We start from the raw sequence: 21129 nt of genomic DNA, 5'->3' as shown, positions 1-21129 counted from the left end.
TAACTAGGCTGAAGATGATGGTTTCAAATGCAACAGCATATGGAATTTTAAAAACATTTATAAAGCCCACTAAATCCAAAAACTTAAGTTTTAAAGGCAATGGAAAAGGACCTTCAGATATTGCATGCATTTGCAATGCATAGACAGTGATGCAATTGTACACCAAATTTTAACTATGATTATATGAAATCAACAATTTTTGGAATGGACATCAACACCAAACTTAACATTAAAACACTGTCACCAAAAAAAAATCTGTTGTATGTTGAAAGAAAATTATGATTTTATAAAATAAGCAGCTATCAACATTAATCACAATCCTACATAACACAAAACCCATTTCCATTACATTATTATTGTTATGTATACCACTGAATTTGTAAAGCATATCAATGTTATTTCTTTTGGTTAAAATTTTTAATTACATATGTTATTTACCAAACTTGCAAGTATTTATTTAGGAAAAAAAATCCACATTTCATTTTGACTAAAGTTAAAAAAAAATTTCACTTAATGTTTTTGTTATTTTCTCCTTTACTAACAACAATTAACATGCATAATGCACTTAAATGTTATGACAAAAAAGGTGTGTATGAAGGTAAACTTGAATATTTCAAGAGCTGGATAAATTCCCAAATCTTTAGAAAGTCTAAAATTTTAAACATGGTTTCATAAAAATTAGCAATCAGTAGGAAGAATATAAGAACTAGAGGCTCTCAAGAGCCTGTATCGCTCACCTGATTCTACTTGGGTTTTTGAAATCATATAAAAAAATATAAAATTTGGCTAAAAGTGACAACACAACCTCATTTATAAGGAAAGGAACATGTTTAATTTCATTCAAAAGTCCCCCACTGGCGGCCATCTTGGATGACGGATCGGCTACAAAGTAACAACACTTGGTCAGCACCTCATAAGGAACATTCATGCCATGTTTGGTTTTATTCCATTCAGTGGTTCTCTAAAAGAAGTCATTTGTATGCATTTCCCATAGGGTCCTATGTTAAACTAAGTCCCCTGCTGGCGGCCATCTTGCATGATGGATCGGCTACAAAGTAACAACACTTGGTCAGCACCTCATAAGGAACATTCATGCAATGTTTGGTTTTATTCCATTCAGTGGTTCTCTAAAAGAAGTCATTTGTATGCATTTCCCATAGGGTCCTATGTTAAACTAAGTCCCCCGCTGGCGGCCATCTTGGATAATGGATCGGCTACAAAGTAACAACACTTGGTCAGCACCACATTAGGAACATTCATGCCATGTTTTATTTCATTCCATTCAGTGGTTCTCTAAAAGAAGTCATTTGTATGCATTTCCCATAGGGTCCTATGTTAAACTAAGTCCCCCACTGGCGGCCATCTTGGATGATAGATCGGCTACAAAGTAACAACACTTGGTCAGCACCCCATAAGGATAATTCATGCTATGTTTGGTTTTATTCCATTCAGTGGTTCTCTAAAAGAAGTCATTTGTATGCATTTCCCATAGGGTCCTATGTTAAACTAAGTCCCCGGCTGGCGGCCATCTTGGATGATGGATCGGCTACAAAGTAACAACACTTGGTCAGCACCTCATAAGGAACATTCATGCCATGTTTGGTTTCATTCCATTCAGTGGTTCTCTAAAAGAAGTCATTTGTATGCATTTCCCATAGGGTCCTATGTTAAACTAAGTCCCCGGCTGGCGGCCATCTTGGATGATGGATCGGCTACAAAGTAACAACACTTGGTCAGCACCTCATAAGGAACATTCATGCCATGTTTGGTTCCATTCCATTCAGTGGTTCTCTAGAAGAAGTTCAAAATGTAAATTGTTAACGACGACGACGACGACGGACGACGACGGACGACGACGAACGCCAAGTGGTGAGAAAAGCTCACTTGGCCCTTCGGGCCAGGTGAGCTAATAAAATGGTAATAAGTCATATAAAAATAACACATAAGAAATTTCAAGTATCAACCTTCCAGTTACAAAGTGATAAGATGAAATTATTTGTATTCACGTTATTTTTAATTAACAAAACTTACAAGACTTTAAAGTCAAATAAATAATTTGCTGCTTAAGGTGGTACCTAACACCTTGACCAATATTAATTTGGCTCGTTTAATTTTCATAAAGTTTTGACAAAATGTTAACTTTGAACCTTTGACAAAATTATAAAAATTTCAAAAAATTTGAACCAACCACTTTATCAGAAAAAATTCATTGGTTATATAGCAGTTTGACAAACACAAACACTAATTTTGTCATTGAGAAGCTTATAAATATTTCCTTAACAAAACAATGTGATTCAAACGTTTAGCTGATTTTTACAGAGTTATCTCCCTGTAGTGTTAGGTACCACCTTAAGTACAAATATCTACTTGCAAAAAAAAAAATGTAAGTTTTTCTAGTTTACCAAGCCATATATTTTTCATTACAATATGTACAATAAATGCAAATATCATGATTATCTAAAAACCATAATCAGATGACCATTCATTTTTAATTATTTAACAGTACATGTTTTGGTACTGGGTTTACTACCTTCCACTAACATTATATATTGAGATTATATATTGTGCAGTAAAAAACAGTTCGGTAGATGTGGCACAGTATCATTAATTTTGATTGATATATGTTAACGGTGCAACTTAACAAACAACAAGAATGTGTCCCAAGTACATGGATGCCCCACTCGCACTATCATTTTCTATGTTCAGTGGACCGTGAAATTGGGGTCAAAACTTTAATTTGGAATTAAAATTAGAAAGATCATATCATAGGGAACATGTGTACTAAGTTTCAAGTTGGTTAGACTTCAACTTCTTCAAAAACTACCTTGACCAAAAACTTTAACCTGAAGCGAACGGACGCACAGACGGACGCACAGACAGACGAACAGACGAACGGAGGCACAGACCAGAAAACATAATGCCCCTCTACTATCATAGGTGGGGCATTAAAATCTTTTAAAGGCTTTATTTATTTTATGTTAAAACCAGTAATGCTGTCTGCAAACAAACTAAGAGCAACACAGTGAGTAACTTTTTTTCAATTTTAGACAGTACAAAACTGTACTATGTCTTTACAATTAGTGATTACATAATTTACCATTAAAACTATAGGCACCACAACATAATAAATAGGTATAAATTATAAATGCAATTGGATAAATAAGCTAATATCAAATTCTGCTATCAGACAGCTAACTCCTCATCTGCATCAAATTTTAGTATAGTTGTTAAATCTTCCTTAAGTTTTTGTTTAATTTTCTTTCTAAACTTGTCTCTCACTCTTCCAAACTCCATTATATCTTTTGGCTTCTCATTGAACCAGAATGTAACAAATTCTTTAAACATGTAACCTATAAAAATAAAATGTAAATAGAGAATAGTAATAGCTTTTTCAATATTACACCCATATGAATGCTAAATACCAATATAATTCCAAGAGCTCTGTTTGTAGGATTCTACTGGTTTAGAGTTGACAATAATGTGCTAAAGATATACATTTTATCATATATACTTGAACCTGAAGTACAACAAATGGAGAGTTTTTTCATGTGAAATGAACACTTGAACTTGAATAGCCAAGTGAGAATTTTGACATTTTAAGACATTTTCAATGATTTTTTCTTTTTTCATTATTATTAAAAATTTATAATAATAAATTTATGTATTTGAAATATGTATTTGAAATATTTCTATTTCAGCAACCCATGAAACATTTTTCTCCTTCTACAAAAACTGATACCCAGGACAATACCTGAATCAACTGCAATACAGATTAGGGGGTTTTCTTTGCAATCGTGCACATGACTGATATCAATCATGCTACAGAACCTCATACAGATAAATTGTTTGATAACACCTTTGCAACTTTGTGACTGCTAACAACAACATGATGCATACAGATGAAGGATTGATAAAGTCCTTAGAAATTTGATACATTTACTGCATTCAATATCATCCTTGAAAACTGGTACAGGACAATTGCCATTGACTGAATTACTCATATGATTGCTTGCTTTTACTATCATTTGTATAATAAAGGTTTATATCATACAACTTACTTTTGATCTGTTTTCAAAATAAATATGTTTCACCAATTACACCAAAAGTACACTGTAAAACTACATCAAATTAAGAATAAATGACTGCATACTTCAGTGTTTATATATATTCAACCCACAACTGTATACTATCGTCCTGAACATATATGCAATAGTTGCCACAGGAAGTTAAGAGAACAATGATTATGAATAAATTTCCTATACTATATTGTGTACTTACAATACAATTCATGGAAATCATGTAGAGATGGTTTGTCATCTTTAATGTTATAGAAATGTGTCCGTAATGTTTGCTTTTTTAGTAGTTCATACAGAACACTTGTCAGATTTATTCCTACTATGGCATACGAGAACCTAAAGAACAGATAAACACATCATGTATTGAAATCAATGACAATGAATCTATTTATAGTAATATAACACAAATTAGTCTAAATTACGTTTTAACACAACTGAATATTGAATGTTATGGGTGTTTTGTAAAAGTATAATTTGTTAAACCAAGAAAAAAAAAAACTTCAGTGAAAATTACATGTGTCCAAGATTGATCAATATAAACTGATTTTGATCAGGAACAAAAACAAATTGGTAAAAAGTTGCATTTCAAGTGTCCCAGACAGGTATACAGACATGAATAATTGGTAATGTGTGTTTTGATGTATTCTTATATAGCTACCAAAATGTTTTTCACCTTTGTAAGTTAACACAGTATATTCAGCTCTTTTAATTTGAAAAATATTAGAAAATACAAATCTATAATTTGGGAATTAAGCTGTCAATTTCAAATATCAATATATGTGATTTTTAATTCTAATACCCAATTTTAATTCCTCCTGATAGATAATCTGACAATGATATCCCCAATTAGAAATTAACAAGAATGTGTCCCTAGTACACAGATGCCCATCGACACTATCATTTTCTATGTTCAGTGGAATGTGAAAATGGAATAAAAACTTATTTGGCATTAAAATTAGAAAGATTATATCATAGGGAACATGTGTACTAAGTTTCAAGTTGATTGCACTTCAACTTCATCAAAAACTACTTTGACCAAAAACTTTAACCTGAAACAGGACAAACGGATGAATTAACCTGAAGCGCGACAGACAGGACAAAAGAACAGTACAACAGATGAGCGAACAAAGGGACGCACAAACCACAAAACATAATGACCATAAATGGGGGGTAAAAGGTAAATATTGACATATAGAACAAGTACTCCTATAGGAAGTTGTCTGATAGTTTTGACTTAAATGGCAGGTAGATCAAATTTAACATTAAATAATTATATACAACTTATATATATTTCAAGAAGAATTTTCTTTTTTAATTTAAGAAGGCTGTTGACTGTAGTGAAATAAGTTAAACCTACCCTAATGTTGGATGGTGAGATTTTGACAAAATCTGCCGTGATAATGCTGTGTATTTTGATGAAATATATCTGAAAATAGATAAAACATAATGAATACTAATGAATCAAACAGAAAAAAACACAACATAATTGATCAAATACATGTAAATTTTTGCCTCTTTGCTCATTGATAAAATACATGATAAAGCCATATGAACAATGCTGAAATCTGAATGGTGAAGATGTTATATTTATATTCAGCTTTGCCCCTCCACCTAAAAAAATATCAACACTACAATTCCTTCATAAAACTAGAGGCTCTCAAGAGCCTGTGTCGCTCACCTTGGTCTATGTGCATATCAAACAATGGACACAGATAAATTTATGACAAAATTGTGTTTTGGTGATCATGATGTGTTTGTAGATCTTACTTTACTGAACATTCTTCTTGCTACAATTGTCTCCATCTATAATGAACTTGGCCCAGTAATTACAGTGGAAAATATATTCTAAAAATTTACAAAAATTTACGAAAATTTATGAAAACTGTTAAAAAATGACTATAAAGGGCAATAACTCCTTAAAGGGTAAACTGACAATTTTGGTCATGTTGACTTTTTTGTAGATCTTACTTTGCTGAACATTATTGCTGTTTACAATTTATCTCTATCTATTATAATATTCAAGATAATAACCAAAAACTGCAAAATTTCCTTAAAATTACTAATTCTGGGGCAGCAACCCAACAGCAGGTTGTCTGTTTTGTCTGAAAATTTCAGGGCAGATAGATCTTGACCTGATAAATAATTAATCATGTCAGAAATGCTCTAAATGCTTTGGTTTTAGAGATATAAGCCAAAATCTACATTTCGCCCCTATGCACTATTTTTAGCCATGGTGGCCATCTTGGTTGGTTGGCAGGGTCACGCCACACATTTTTAAAACAAAATACCCAAGTTTGGTTAAATTTGGCCCATTAGTTTCAGAGGAGAAGATTTTTTAAAAGAATACTAAAATTTTAGAAAAATGGTTAAAAATTTACTATAAAGGGCAATAACTCCTTAATGGGTCAACTGACAATTTTGGTCATGTTGACTTATTTGTAGATATTACTTTGCTGAACATTATTGCTGTTTACAGTTTATCTCTATCTATAATAATATTCAAGATAATAAGCAAAAAACTGCAAAATTTCCTTAAAATTACTAATTCAGGGGCAGCAACCCAACAACAAGTTGTCCAATTTGTCAGAAAATTTAAGGGCAGATAAATCTTCACCTAACAGATTATTTGACCCCATGTCAGATTTGCTCTAAATGCTTGGGTTTTAGAGTTATAAGCCAAAATCTACATTTTACCCCTATGTTCTATTTTTAGCCATGGTGGCCATCTTGGTTGGTTGGCCAGGTCACCAGACACATTTTTTAAACTAGATACCCCAATGATGATTGTGGCCAAGTTTGGATTAATTTGGCTCAGTAGTTTCAGAGGAGAAGATTTTTGTAAAAGATAACTAAGATTTATGAAAAATGGTTAAAAATTGACTATAAAGGGCAATAACTCCTAAAGGGGTAATCTGACCATTTCGGTCATGTTGACTTATTTGTAAATCTTACTTTGCTGAACATTATTGCTGTCTGCAGTTTATCTCTATCTATAATAATATTGAAGATAATAACCAAAAACAGTAAAATTTCCTTAAAATTACCAATTTAGGGGCAGCAACCCAACAACAGGTTGTCTGATTCATCTAAAAATTTCAGGGCAGATAGATCTTGACCTGATAAACAATTTTACTCCATGTCAGATTTGCTCTAAATGCTTTGGTTTTTTAGTTATAAGCCAAAAACTGCATTTTACCCCTATGTTTTATTTTTAGCCATGGCGGCCATCTTGGTTGGTTGGCCGGGTCACCGGACACATTTTTTAAACTAGATACCCCAATAATGATTGTGGCCAAGTTTGGTTTAATTTGGCCAGTAGTTTCAGAGGAGAAGATTTTTGTAAAAGTTAACAGACAACGCTGGACGACGACGACGACGGACGACGGACGCAAAGTGATGAGAAAAGCTCACTTGGCCCTTCGGGCCAGGTGAGCTAAAAATGAGTTAAAACACATTTGTTTTGCCATATATCTGTCTTGTAAACATTCAAATGATAGGGTTAATAATGCCTATAGCTACTTCCTTATGATAAAAGAGGAACCAGAAGATACCAGAGGGACATTCAAACTCATAAATCGAAAATAAACTGACAACGCCATGGCTAAAAATGAAAAGGACAAACAGACAAACAGTAGTACACATGACACAACAAATGAAAATTAAAGAATAAACAACACGAACCCCAACAAAAACTAGGGGTGATCTCAGGTGCTCTGGAAGGGTAAGCAGATCCTGCTCCACATGTGGCACCCGTCGTGTTGCTTATGAGATAACAAATCCGGTAAAAGGTCTAATTCGGTAGGTCTCATTTACGAAAGGGAAGGGGATTGTAGTTACGACGTAAGGAACATATCCGATATCATTTGTGAAACGGTTATTCCATAACAGTCAACCAACTCGTGATGGTGTGTGTAAAATTTACGAAGAGATGATTTCAACTTCACCATTTGGAATTCTTGATTTAATAGCTTCCTTGTGAGCAACAACCCTCTATCAAAAAAATCATGATAGGAAATGCAAGCACGGGAATATCGTTTCAATTGGGAGATATATACACCGTATACAGGTGCTGCTTGAATGTTGCTACTTAGAAATGGAAAGTTCACAATTGGAAAGCTAAAATCATCTCTTCTATACATTGTAAAATATCTTACAGTAACTGGTTTAATCCAAGCATTCCCATCCCTCTAAAGTCTGTTTTAGGATCATCTCCTTGAAATCCTATATCTGTCCACTGTTTACTGATTCTTGTCTCTAACTTTATATCTGGCATCAAGAAGCCCCAAAGCTGAAATAAACCAAATCAATACACAAATATACCCAAGCTGAATGGATGGAAACATGTATATAACAAGAATGTGTTCATAGTACATGGATGCCCCATCCGCACTATCATTTTCTATGCTCAATGGACCATGAAAATGGGGGGAAATCTCTGATTTGGCATTAAAATTAGAAAGATCATATCACAAGGAACATGTGTACTAAGTTTCAAGTTGATTAGACTTTAACTTCATCAAAGACTACCTCCACCAAAAACTTTAACCTGAAACAGGACGAACAGACGAATGAACAAACAAACCCACAGACCAGAAAACATAATGCCCATAAATGGGGCATAATAAATGGGGCCTTCAAAATTCAAGGTCTAAAAATATCCTATTCTTTCAAGAATACTACAGTTTTCTTTTCCATTCCAAATGTCATCATTTGCAACTTTTTATTAACATTTTAAGAAAAGTCAGTCAACCAATGAGTTTGAGACCAGATAAACCCAGTCAATGTAAAGATATCACTAAAATAATTAAAAGTCAACAAGAAAGATACGCCCATCATCATATCATAGTTAACTTATATAACACCTGTGTCAAATTTTATTACATTCAAAATACACTATTGGAAAAAATCTACAATTTGTGTTCAAAAAACTTTAATAAAATTAGGTATGATTGCCAACTATCCATCAGAGTTTAAATAAAGTGGATGTTATCATAGGCATTTTTAATTTGTGGCCTTCAACAATGAACACATTTCATGACAAACAGGTGTGATGGACAGAAGATAAGATAGAGACAGGAACAAAGTGAAAACTGAAATAGCCTCTGATAAATCTCACCGCATATTATATTACTAGTTATGTTTGACTCTATATTATCACAGACTTATGCTCATTTTTGAGGCCAGTACAAAGACCTATAGCTGTATATTTCTGTGTCATTTAGTATCTTGTGGAGAGTTGTCTCATTGACATTGTCAATCATACCACATATCTTATATATATATTTAGAATCGGTTTGGTTAGTTTATCAATAGAAACAATGTTAAACGATTTGATATGTTTCATTTATATCCATGAGTTTAATCATGGCCTATTATTGTATGCATGTCTAAAAATATTAGTTCAATAAATATCGTTGGATACAATCATTCTATTTTCTTGGAATTCATAGTCGTTCCAGTTTTTGTTGATTAAGGATAAATTCTATTTTCAAGCATACTTTTAAATTTCATGGTTTTGTTAAAGTTTGCATACAAGACTATCAAAGCATTCAAAAGTTTGTGGTAAACCTATTCACAAGAAATCCACCCATGTATAATAATGAATTCACAGTTGTGCTTATAATTATGTTTTTATTACCTGCATAAGTTTTTCTTCATGATCTGGATTTTCAGAAGAATACTGTGTCTTCCTCATTTCTTCTACTTCTGCAAACAGTCGCTTGTATCCACATATCTGACATAAACATACTTGGAAACAGTATGCAAATCTGGAAAAATTTAAACAAAAACCACATGTACATTACATATGAATAAGGAAGATCTATGGGATGAGCATCACTAAGACCAAGCACCACAAACTAGTTTTAAAACCTTAAATAGAAACCTAGAGATCATCAAACCAAAAAAAAAAGATAGCTAAAGGTCATCAGTGTTCTAGCTACCAAATTGAACAAGGCGCAGCACCCACCTTTTTTTATTGACACCTGTGCCCTTTTTGGTGTCACCTTTGCCTTTTTACTGCAGTTTCTTGGGCACCCTGTCGTTTTATCCTGAACTCATTAAACCAAAAATGGATAAAATGGTCATTGTTTCAGAAAAAGGGAGAAGGTTTGGATCCATTAAAACGTTTAATCCCGCTGCAAATGTTTGCACCTGTCCTAAGTCAGGAATCTGATGTACAGTAGTTGTCGTTTGTTTATGTAATATATACGTGTTTCTCGTTTCTCGTTTTGTTTATATAGATTAGACCGTTGGTTTTCCCGTTTGAATGGTTTTACACTAGTAATTTTGGGGCCCTTTATAGCTTGTTGTTCGGTGTGAGCTAAGGCTCCGTGTTGAAGGCCGTACTTTAACCTATAATGGTTTACTTTTTAAATTGTTATTTGTATGGAGAGTTGTCTCATTGGCACTCACACCACATCTTCCTATATCTATGAAAAGGTAATTTTTTCTAGTTTTTATTACTCTTAAATTTAAATATATAAATCATTATATAATCGATTACATTTTAAAAAAGCAATAAATCTGAGGTCTGCTGAAGGCTTTTGTATCTGTCTCTATTTTATGTACCAATCTGATGTTGCCCCTCCCCTGTATTACTATACTACAAAGCTTACTGAGGATGGATTTCAGCTATTACATCTTTTATCTTCATGACTTCCTCTGATGCAGGTATAACATCAATAATTTCATCTTTACTCAGCTGTTTCAGGATGGCAATATTTGAATGTTTCAAAGATCTTTCTGTACATGAAAAGATTTAGAAAAAAGTATCAGCTGTCAACATGTACAATTTGTAAATAATAAATTGCAAGCAAACAATCCATTTTTAACCAACATTGCATTTTTGGAAAATCTGTTAACTTACCATACTTATTACATGTATTAATACTAAAGAATGAAATCCATATTTGAAATAAAATGAAGATTTGAGTTACACACCTAAATATCATATGGTAGCAACCCACACGACCCAACAACAACAATAAATTCTTAAAAACATTAAAGTTGTAGTTTCAGACGACTGATGTTCAAACTCATGAAATTATTACAAATATGTAATTGAACTCCTCTTCTAATTTCTAATCGCCGTGTTATGGCCTTTTTGCACTCATGTGGCGTTAAGCAAACACTGATCAATCAATCAATCCCCTAATATCTGATAATACATTTGTAGTATTGTACATGTTTTAAGGGCACAAATATCACATGTAATAGTCAAATGTAGTAAGGAAGTTCTAAAAATTGCATACCAATTGCCTTTGTTCTTTTAGCCCCTTTTGGGTTCTCAGAAGTTATTCTTAGAAGTTCACATTTTCCTGTCCATTTTCTGAGAATCCACTTCCACATTGGCCAAAGAACGCTGAAGTAAAAGGAAACCCACGTTTGATGTAAATACCCCTTCCACATGAAGTCAAATTGTCAATCTGCAAAACAAAGAACATTTAATTATTCTTAAGCTTGTTTTACTAGTTTGAGATAGAAGCTTACTACAGAAGAAAGATCTTGCAAGACATCTTCTTGTGTAGTTTGTTTTATTAAGAGTTGGTGATTTTAAGTGCATAATGAAGTCACTAGTAACTTATCTGGACAGAGAACATAAACATAAATATATTGTCATTGTACATGTAAGTTTTGTGTGTTTTTTAGGTTTAGTTCATTCAAATATTTGGAGTTAAGTGTGACATCTGATTTAACTAACTAGTACACATTTTTTGTTTAGGGGCCTGCTGAAGCCTGCCTTTGCTGGATTTTCTCACGGTGTCTGAGGCCCATTGGTGAATTTGTGCTGTTTTACTCTGTGTTGTTCCTTTGACTTATTTTTTGCTGGATGTTGAAAGCTGTAAAGTTACCTACAGTAATGCTTACAACCAAGTCATGTAATTAAATTTGTTAATAGACCCTTTTTAAAATAATACAGAATAGATCATCCCATGTTATTATAACAGATCTTATTAAAAACTTATGTTTAAATGCATAAGCAAGACACAAACAATTTTAAATGTCTATGAATAAGCGATATTTTATAAGTGAAGAAGAACATTTTGAAATGAAGAGGGTCTTTGACCAAAACCTCTATCAGCATAATTAAGAAACTGTATTTTTAGCATAAGAGCTTTTATACAAAATTTCCTTGATACATGTACATATATATGATAGACAAGTATCAGTTGTTTACTCCTAATATTTCCCCCAAAGGCTGTACATATGGTCCCCTAAAAATTAACTGCAATGAATGTGTACCAATGTTCAGGGTAAAATTGCACATTAGCAAATAAGGTGAAATTATACAAATTAATACTGTAACACTTCTGGTGTAAATTGATGAGTAAATTTGAGTTCCTTGAAGATATTCATGCTTTATCAATGAAAACTATTTAAAAATTCTATTGCTGCCAAAAAAATTGAAGGAACAAAATAGAAAGTAAAATTCCTGCCAATTGTACATGTACATAATAAAATTACTTATTTACTTACAATAAAAGATGTGTTACAAATATAAGTTACTAACCCACTTCTAGTATTTTCAAAAATTATATCTTGTAAGAGAAATACATGTAAACAGTGCTGCCATTAAAAATCAATAATTCAATAAATATTTAATAAATGTCTTTATACATCTATAGCAATCAATTTTTATCTGATAAACTATTGTTATACTATTATCAATTTTGATTGTTTGTCATATAAATAAACAGTGGCATATAAATCATGTAAATTGCAAAAAAATCAAAGATTTTCAAAATTATGCAGCTAAGCCATGTAAGCCCAATTGTATAATAATTGTATTTTGTACACTTTTGAAAATAAAATATTGTTTAAAATAAGACCAATTGAAAAAGGGCAATCTAATTGAAATCTAGATCTGTGTCAAAGCTTCGCGTACAATAAGCTGATAACATTTCTTTCCAATGTCTGTTCTGATTGATCAGGTGTGGATCAAGGATTTTGAAAAGCATGTAGCTAGTTAGCCAAGGTGAGGAACTGATGCTTGCAAAAAGGATATGCATGATTTACATATATATAAATATGTAGCTCCATAAGCAGATCCTTCTGTTCCCATATTTGTATCCACTTTTGTTGATATTAAATACCCCTATCTTGTTACCAATGAAGTCTAGTCTCACAAAGTTTTGGAGGTGGTATCAAAAAGGTCTTTAAAACAGAAAGTTGGGTAGGATCAGAACTTTTGCCTAATAGGTGCCAGGGAGGACCTGAAAAATAATACATCAACATGAAAAGTACATGGTAATCTCAAAACATGTAGCTACCCAAGATTAATATCTGAAATCAGAAACAACTGACTGTGTAATTTCTGAGGAAAGTATCTTTCATAAATTGAAAATAAGTGAATGTGGGATCTATGATTGCACATGAGACAACTCTCAAACAGAGACAAATTGTTGTAGTAGTAAACACCTATAAGCCTTCAACAATAAGCAAAACCCATACATGTACCCCATAGTTTCTTTCAATATCATAACATAATTATTTGAACTTCTCTTTAAGTTATAATTATAGAAAATATAGGCATAACATTCTTAGTTATCCTTGTTGAAAAGGATTGGGTCAACTTTGACATCTTGCCTGAAGCAATACCGGTATTTGAATTATTGTAAAGTTCAATGAACTCTGAAGGTCATATAAGATATTTCAGATACATGAACACATGTTTATTCATACAAAATACCATATAAAGTATCATCAGACATGTCACTACACTTACTTATTTTAAACCTAAGGGACCCAAAAAACTATGATCGATAGTTACAAATGTAGGTCAATAAATATTTTTTAAATATCTTATATCACAGTCGCTTGAATTTTAGTGATATATGTATGAAAAAAAAATTTAAAAAAATACTGTTATATGTATATACTGTGCTTATATTAAGATGTAGTGTGGAAAGTATTCAGGACTTTAAACAGTTCTTCACCAAAATTGTCTGACTTTAACAGATCTTTTTAATTAACCAAAAATGTTCATAAAAAGTGTCAAGAGTAGGCATGAAATTTATATTACAAGTACATGAAGTATAGGTAGGGAGGCATGAAATTGTCTATATTCTTATCATAACTTAGGCTAATAATTATTGTCCCTCAATTCTACTATCTAAGGACATTAGAGGCTAGAGCAACAACACATCCATCTGGAGCATCTTAATCTGAGATCACCCCCAGTTTTTGGTGGGGTTCGTGTTGCTCAGTCTTTAGTATCCAAAGTTTTGATTACAGGTACTATTGTTTGTTTGTTGGTCTTTTCATATTTTAGCCATTGCCTTGTCAGTTGTTCAATCTTTCAACTCATTGAAGCGCTTTTTCTTTAGGTTATGTCCCCATCCCCAACTGTGTTGACTGTTCTTCAGATCATAGTTTGTATTTGGCCTTAAATTTCTATTCTTTTTCTGTTTGCATACTGTACATATAAAAAACAGCAACATTTTATTAGACCACACATGTAAGAGGGTAGTAATGCCCTTTACCGTCAGACATAAAACAGATGGCTACCATTAGCGTCAAATTGGTTAAAATTTTACTGTGATTGGTCAGGTCTGAGTTGGTCTCAAATAATTATCTTAATCGTCAGTTGTCAAAATCAGTCCATTGTTTTATCGTCTAAAACTATAGAAAGTGTACATTTTATTGTCAGCACCAAAAATTACTGTTAACGTCATTAGGAAAGAATTTTTACCATTATTCGTCCATAAGTTACCCCATAACTACCCTCATATATATATAAATCAACAGTATGAGTAAATATTCTCATGTTCACCTAAGGCTAAAAAAGAAAGAAAATGATTTTTAGTTTAAAAATTAAGTAATGTCAATGTTTTGCTAGTCTTGATCTAAATATGTATGATTTCTGATTTCAATTTGCTTGATACCTCAGAGTGTTTGTATTTAATGCTTAACCTTATTAGTGTATTTTTGACAGGCACATGTGAGTTATTGTTTACACTTACAAACCTCCACCAGGTGGCAGAAAAATTCTAAATATTAAGTCATACACGGCGATTTTTGATTGGTTTGTTCACTAATCGATAAAAGTACCCTAAAAGGAAAAGTATCCCAAATTTAAGCTGACCCTATTTACATTTTTAGATATCAGATTGTTTAATGTCTACTTAATTAAAAAGAAATACCTATTCTCCCAGTAATCAATACTGTATCTTATGAATGGTAAATAAGGATTGAACTCTGTTACTATGGACCGGCCAATGAAAACTCTTCTTAGAAAGAGGTCGGGGGAAACACTTAGTAAAGCAAAAATTTAGTTTCGCATTTACTACATACATATCATTAGAAATAAAAAGATCTTGAAATATAAAATAAAAACAAAGGCCCATCCACCTGTAATCTATTTTTTATGTTCAATAGTCTGAGATACATGCGTTTCATCATTAATTTCTCTTGTCGAAAATCAGGTCACACAGTGGAAACATCATGGCGCGAGGTACTTGTCATAATCGAGAAAAGATGTCAAAAGAATGGTTTCATTTTGTTATCTTATTACACACATTTTTACAGAATTTTTCACTCACATCAGCAATAGAAAGTCATAATCAAGGTAAGATATCACATTGAATACACAACTCCTCAAAATAACAGTGGGTTTCGTGATTTAAAATGCAATCTGACAGGAAAATTGTTTGTGTTTACAAATAATTCATGCATAAACAGTTGTGAAGATATTATAGATAAATAATTTCAACACAGTGACAATATTGAACATAAATTGTTATTTGGTATACATTTTGATTAAAACAAAAAGTTACAATATGAATGTTTATGGTCATTTGAAAGTGGTTGACATGGTGTTGATGTTGATCAGTTTATACATTCTCGTGTGTGTAAAATATAGGGATACATATATATGTACTTTATGATATATTTATAATTTATTTTTCTCCACAAATCTGATATTGTATGTAGTTCTTAGCAAATAATATATAATCCTTATTTAAATTCAGATTTCAAACCTATTTTGGTAACCAAATAATTAAAGATTTGAACTCTGAACTCTCCTTTACCATGTTTACCAAAATCATGTTTCTAGTATAAATCAATTATTTCATGAAATTTAGGGATGACATTTAAAAGGAAGACCTGTAGATTTAATTTGAAGTTAAAAATAAAACAATTTAGAATAAAACCAAACATATAAAGCAAATATCTCGTAGCATACTATAAAACTACATGTACCTGCCAGACTGTCAAATTTTATCTTTTAAGTCTATATTTCTTAGAATAATATTGGAGAGAAAATAGAAAAGTTCGCATCGTTTACTGTAACAAGCAAGTGTCACTGAAGCCTATTAAAGACAAATTAAGCCTCTGTAATTTGCCTACAGTACAGATAGATAATGCAAGGCATGCATGTGGTACTTGTTGGGCTCCTGTAGGCAACTGGTGGTTGGGTGAAATGGAAGAATTTTATTTAATGTCTATATATCTGATTACTCTTTAAAAATTATTAATGATATACACATTTTTGAGAAATTGTACACTCCTTTATCAAGTAAGGTTTACAAAAATTCCTGAGAGAAACAAAAAAAGTTATTAAAAAGAAGTTGAAGTCTACAGGGTTATACTATATCTACACAAATCCCAATTATAAATGTAGTACAAATGTTTACAGAAATAAGGAAATTTGGTATGAAAATATCCGTAGACCATGTAAAAAGATGTAAACAGTAGCAGTTTACTGTACAGTCTTCTACAATTAGTTGAAATGATAATGACAAAGTAAGATTGTCCAGTCCAAGATCTATATTTGTTGTTGTTTCTAGTCAGTACTATTCAAATCCATTTAAAGAACAAATGTATCATATAACTCCTTATTTATCCTTGGTAGAGTAATTTCCCTTGAATTGTGATTATCTCAATAATTTTCATGTTTTTCCTATTATCATGATTATGTTGAAAACTATTGCTTAAACTTCAGACAGGCAAGTACTGTAAAACAGTAATTTACATGATTTACAAAAGAGCCTATCATACTGAACCCATTAAAATTGATTGCCTAGATAACTATCTACTAAAATGTTTTGCCTAAATGAATATTTATGATGAATAATTATATATCCATTTTACTGAGCTGTTTTTAAATCTAAAAAATGAAGACTAAAATGTAAATAGCAAAAACAGTCTGAAATACAGGATCTTCAAAAATGGGAGTTTCAGTTAGAATAAATGATCAATTAACCACTAATACATTACTTGTAAAAAATGTATATAATTATGTGGTTGTTGCCATTAAAGCAATCATCATTTAAATAATAATTAAACAAAGACAGAATCTGTAATCAGCAACAATACAAGATCTATATATATTGACCTGCCAATATGCGACGTAAACCCTCAATTGATTCTTTCAGGATGTACAGTCATAATAAGTCATTGCTTTTAAATATTAATGACAATTTTAACCATTTATAAAATTTTTGGACTATTTTCTGGAGAACTATGATATTCAGACACAACAGGCAGTAACTACATGTACAAAAAATGTATTATCATGAACATAAACAATAGCCACAAGGAAAAAAAAATATCAATATGACTGAAAGTATCTGTTGACTTTTCAGAGTTATTTCCCATCATTTTTCTTAAAACATTTTATAATGTGTTTGTTCATGTATACTTACAAAAATGACTTATTACTATTTGAAAAAAATGTGTGTAATACATGTAGATACACAGAGAGAAAACCGCATCTTTTTAATCAGCAAAACAGAGGATAGAAAAATGTCAATATGACTGAAACCATTATATGTAATTGTCAGACTCCTTGGTAATACACGATCAAGTAATTATTTGCCTTAGTTAATAATGTTTTGAATACCCATTTTCTGATAAATAATAAAAAAAAAATATCTATCAAACTGCAAATAAAAAATGTATGAATCCTTTAGAAGCTTCTAAATCAATTTCAACTAACTTAAACATAATGTCTTTGAAAACTGTAATACAAATAGTTATCAAAGGTACCAGGATTATAATTAAGTACGCCAGACACACGTTTCGTCTACATAAGACTCATCAGTGACGCTCATATCAAAATATTTATAAATGTAGATACATGTACATAGAAACTGTGACAGGGGAATTATTCACCAAAACAACAACATTTGAAAATTTCAGTGGCAACATGGTTGCATAAGCAGAGCTTCAGACTTTAATACAATTGCATGTATTGTTAAAAAAATATTTATCCAGAAGCAGAAAGTTCAACCAATATTAGTTTGTTTATTTAATACTGCTGTATCAGGTACCAGAAAATTGACAAGTGTCCTCAAAATCACAATGGATCCTTATTACAATACACCATGTCGAATTAGCAAGCCAAGTTCAAATGAAGTTTGTTTCTTACATTTGTATTCATGGCTCCAAGGAGATTGTTTAATTTTTATTTTTTTTTAATTTGAAGAAGCACACTGAACTTGACCTATTGACCCCAAAATTATTAGATGATTTGCTCACTTTGAAGTTAAGTTAGGTAAAGGTTGGACATATATATGATCATGATGATTCAAAGTATTTAATGTGGAAACTCAAATTTATTGGTGTGACATTTTATTTAGTGACCCCAAAAATTAAAGTAATGTTTTCAAATCACAATGGGAAAGATCTGGTTGATGTCTAAAAGAATATTGTTCAGACACAAAACATATTTTCACTTTGACAATGGTCTTTAACCTACTGACCTCATACACAATAGTGATTTCTATTTTCCATTGAGAGTTATACATGTATCACTCTGATTTGGAAATTGAATATTTTAGATGTCTGAATGGTTAAAAACAATAATACTGAACTCCAAGGTAAATTCAAGAAGAGAAAAGTCCATAAATTCAGACAAATCAAATGATAGACAGTCACTATATCAACCAATGACACAATGAAGACAGCTCAAGAGATTTTTACCTATATAATAAACAAGAATATTAGACTGCATTCATCTTATGATAAGCTGATTTTAACTGTATAGTATTACTTAACAATAGACTATTTTCATATAACCTACTGTTGGGACCTCAGTAGCCGAGTGGTCTAAGTAGTGACTAATGAAATCACTAGCCAGTCAACACTGAGGTTGTGAGTTTGAACCCTGCTCATTTGGGTGCACTCAACTCCAATCTTAATTGACTAGTATTGTCACTTTTCTGATTGAAGGTCGGTGGTTGTCTAGCATTCCTGCATCCTCCACCAGTAAAAACTGGCCACCACGAAATAGCCTAAATGTGGTGCTTAAAAGTGGTGTTACACACCAAAAATCAAATGGAATATAACCTGCTGTTAAATTTACTGGACCACACCAAAGTAGCTTTGAATATGACCCGCTGATAAATTTACTGGACCAAACCAAAGTTGCTTTGAATATAACCCGCTGTTAAATTTACTGGACCACACCAAAGTTGCTTTGATATGACATATATGATCTATATTACATTTTAGCTATACAAATTGAAAAAAAACACCTACAAATTATAACCTATAGCTACATTTCATATAATTGGCATTTGATTTATATAAGTGCATTTTTACTTGCAAATAATCAGTAATAAGAAGACCAAGTAGTAAAGAATTCTTTAATCAGGTTGATTTTCTTGCAATGATACATGTATATCTGTAGTAAGTGAAAAGCTAATTTATACCTTTAATATCAATTATCTTTGATATATATATAATTGTAAAGTGAAATACATCACATCCTTCAACAACTAGAAGTTCCTGGTTTGAGATCTTATAAATATATCTACAAACTTTCATAGTCATGTCCTTTCACAGTTCAGTGTTGCATGTTTACAGTACTGAGATCTCCCTTTCATACCACAGATTTCATACACCAGTATTCATTCACACTAAGAAAAATTCTAAAATTCTGATAAATTTTGGTCGCTGCTTCTGTTTAAAGATCACCTTCTACAACTAAAACAGTAGAACAAAATTGACATTAGACATTCAGAAGTTAATGTTTCCGACAAATTATAGTTACATCTACTGGTACCAATATTTTGAATATCAGTAATAATCTAATGGAAGACCTCTATGTTTCTTGACCCTTTATGAACTTCTGTACAAATGGAGGTGAAAACTGTCAATAGTAATAAACAATGCATATATACCATTCAGTACTCTTTTGAAAAACTCTATCATTGCAAATATTTTTCATAACGTTGATTATCAAGATTATTTGATAAAAGAAATACCATGCAGTTTCTGGAACTACATAAAATACCATATAATAACTCCTACTTAAAAAAAATGACTTATTGTAGTATCTCACTATGTTGTGTAGAAAATTTATTATTTTACATTTAAATGCTTTAGAATTATGACATTTAAATGCTTTTTTAGAAAATATTTGTTATTTATATTTTGATTTAAATGTTTATTTATATAAAGTTCTAAAGACTTGTCAATAACAATGAGAATATCTATTTTGAGCTATGTTGTCATTTGAAATCACGAAGCAATAAGGTATAAAACTTAATGTTTTATGGGTATGTAAATCAAACGTACATGTACTTTTTAAAATTGAGGATAACCAAGTTACAATTCTTTAATCGGTTTAAATCTATTAAATTTGATCATGGAGTAGATTTTATATGTTATTTGTACGAGAATAAGTTGAGTGTGCAATGCTTTTCAATCTCAGACACCCAAGAGGAAGATTTCATGCTATCAATGAGGTTTATCTGAATCATTGATGATTGAAACCATACTTTATGGTTCCCAGAGTTCGCCAGTCTTGCAGTATGCATATATTTAGAATAAAACATGTTGTATATTATGTATCAATTCCTGAGATGCACTAAGGTTTTGAAAAGGAGTTGATAAATTAGCATCAGAAAATTGTTGTTTGTGATTGTGATAGAGTCACACTAAGTCTTATAATAGGTTTAAAATACATAAAGCCTAATGTAATTTGTTAAAACAGTTTCTTAAAAATGCCAAGACCTGCAGCGTGCACATTTTCCAGTCGTGTGCCTTTACTGTACATACATATTCATGCAATAATAAGACTAAAATCTACTCAGAATATTTA

General features: G+C 31.6%; 2 protein-coding genes across 23 annotated transcripts in view; one reads left to right on the top strand and one right to left on the bottom strand.

Annotated features, from left to right (window-relative positions):
• Positions 1-1914: 1914 nt before the first annotated feature.
• On the bottom strand, positions 1915-15526 carry LOC139485606 (ELMO domain-containing protein 2-like). Of its 5 annotated transcripts, none has more exons than XM_071270224.1 (8): positions 15429-15526; positions 11330-11503; positions 10694-10820; positions 9715-9844; positions 8231-8364; positions 5434-5502; positions 4279-4412; positions 1915-3350 (listed from the first exon to the last, which is right to left on the bottom strand). In XM_071270224.1, the coding sequence occupies exons 2-8, from the start codon at positions 11484-11486 to the stop codon at positions 3184-3186; spliced, it is 918 nt and encodes a 305-aa protein (XP_071126325.1). In that variant the 5' UTR covers positions 11487-11503; positions 15429-15526; the 3' UTR covers positions 1915-3183. The 5 variants fall into 5 exon arrangements, with proteins under 5 accessions (XP_071126325.1, XP_071126323.1, XP_071126326.1 ...); XM_071270222.1 differs by lacking the exon at positions 15429-15526 and adding an exon at positions 15221-15336; XM_071270225.1 differs by lacking the exon at positions 15429-15526 and adding an exon at positions 15041-15073.
• Positions 15436-21129, top strand: part of LOC139485602 (transmembrane protein 131-like) — an 82929-nt gene continuing 77235 nt past the window's right edge. For 12 of the 18 annotated variants that reach the window (XM_071270215.1, XM_071270214.1, XM_071270209.1 and 9 more), the window contains exon 1: positions 15486-15645. In XM_071270215.1, coding sequence (XP_071126316.1) covers positions 15522-15645 — 124 coding nt within the window. In that variant the 5' untranslated portion in view covers positions 15486-15521. Of the gene's footprint in view, positions 15646-21129 lie in introns of all 18 variants that reach the window. The other 6 variants (XM_071270217.1, XM_071270216.1, XM_071270210.1 and 3 more) reach the window with 1 other exon arrangement.

Source organism: Mytilus edulis, chromosome 8 (genome assembly GCF_963676685.1).
Source record: "Mytilus edulis chromosome 8, xbMytEdul2.2, whole genome shotgun sequence".
Classification (NCBI taxonomy): domain Eukaryota; kingdom Metazoa; phylum Mollusca; class Bivalvia; order Mytilida; family Mytilidae; genus Mytilus; species Mytilus edulis.
The sequence above is the reverse complement of the archived record's forward strand: the minus strand, read 5'-3'. Positions and strand labels throughout refer to the sequence as shown.

What these genes read in the sequence shown, in the direction of transcription:
- LOC139485606 (XM_071270224.1), bottom strand. Translation starts at nt 11,486, where the DNA reads ATGTGGAAGGGGTATTTACATCAAACGTGGGTTTCCTTTTACTTCAGC. An exon ending in CTTGGATTAAACCAGTTACT is followed by an intron (nt 5,503 to 8,230) that starts GTAAGATATTTT and finishes ATCTATTTTCAG; the next exon opens with ATATATTTCATCAAAATACA. An exon ending in TGATTTCCATGAATTGTATT is followed by an intron (nt 3,351 to 4,278) that starts GTAAGTACACAA and finishes TTATTTTTATAG; the next exon opens with GTTACATGTTTAAAGAATTT.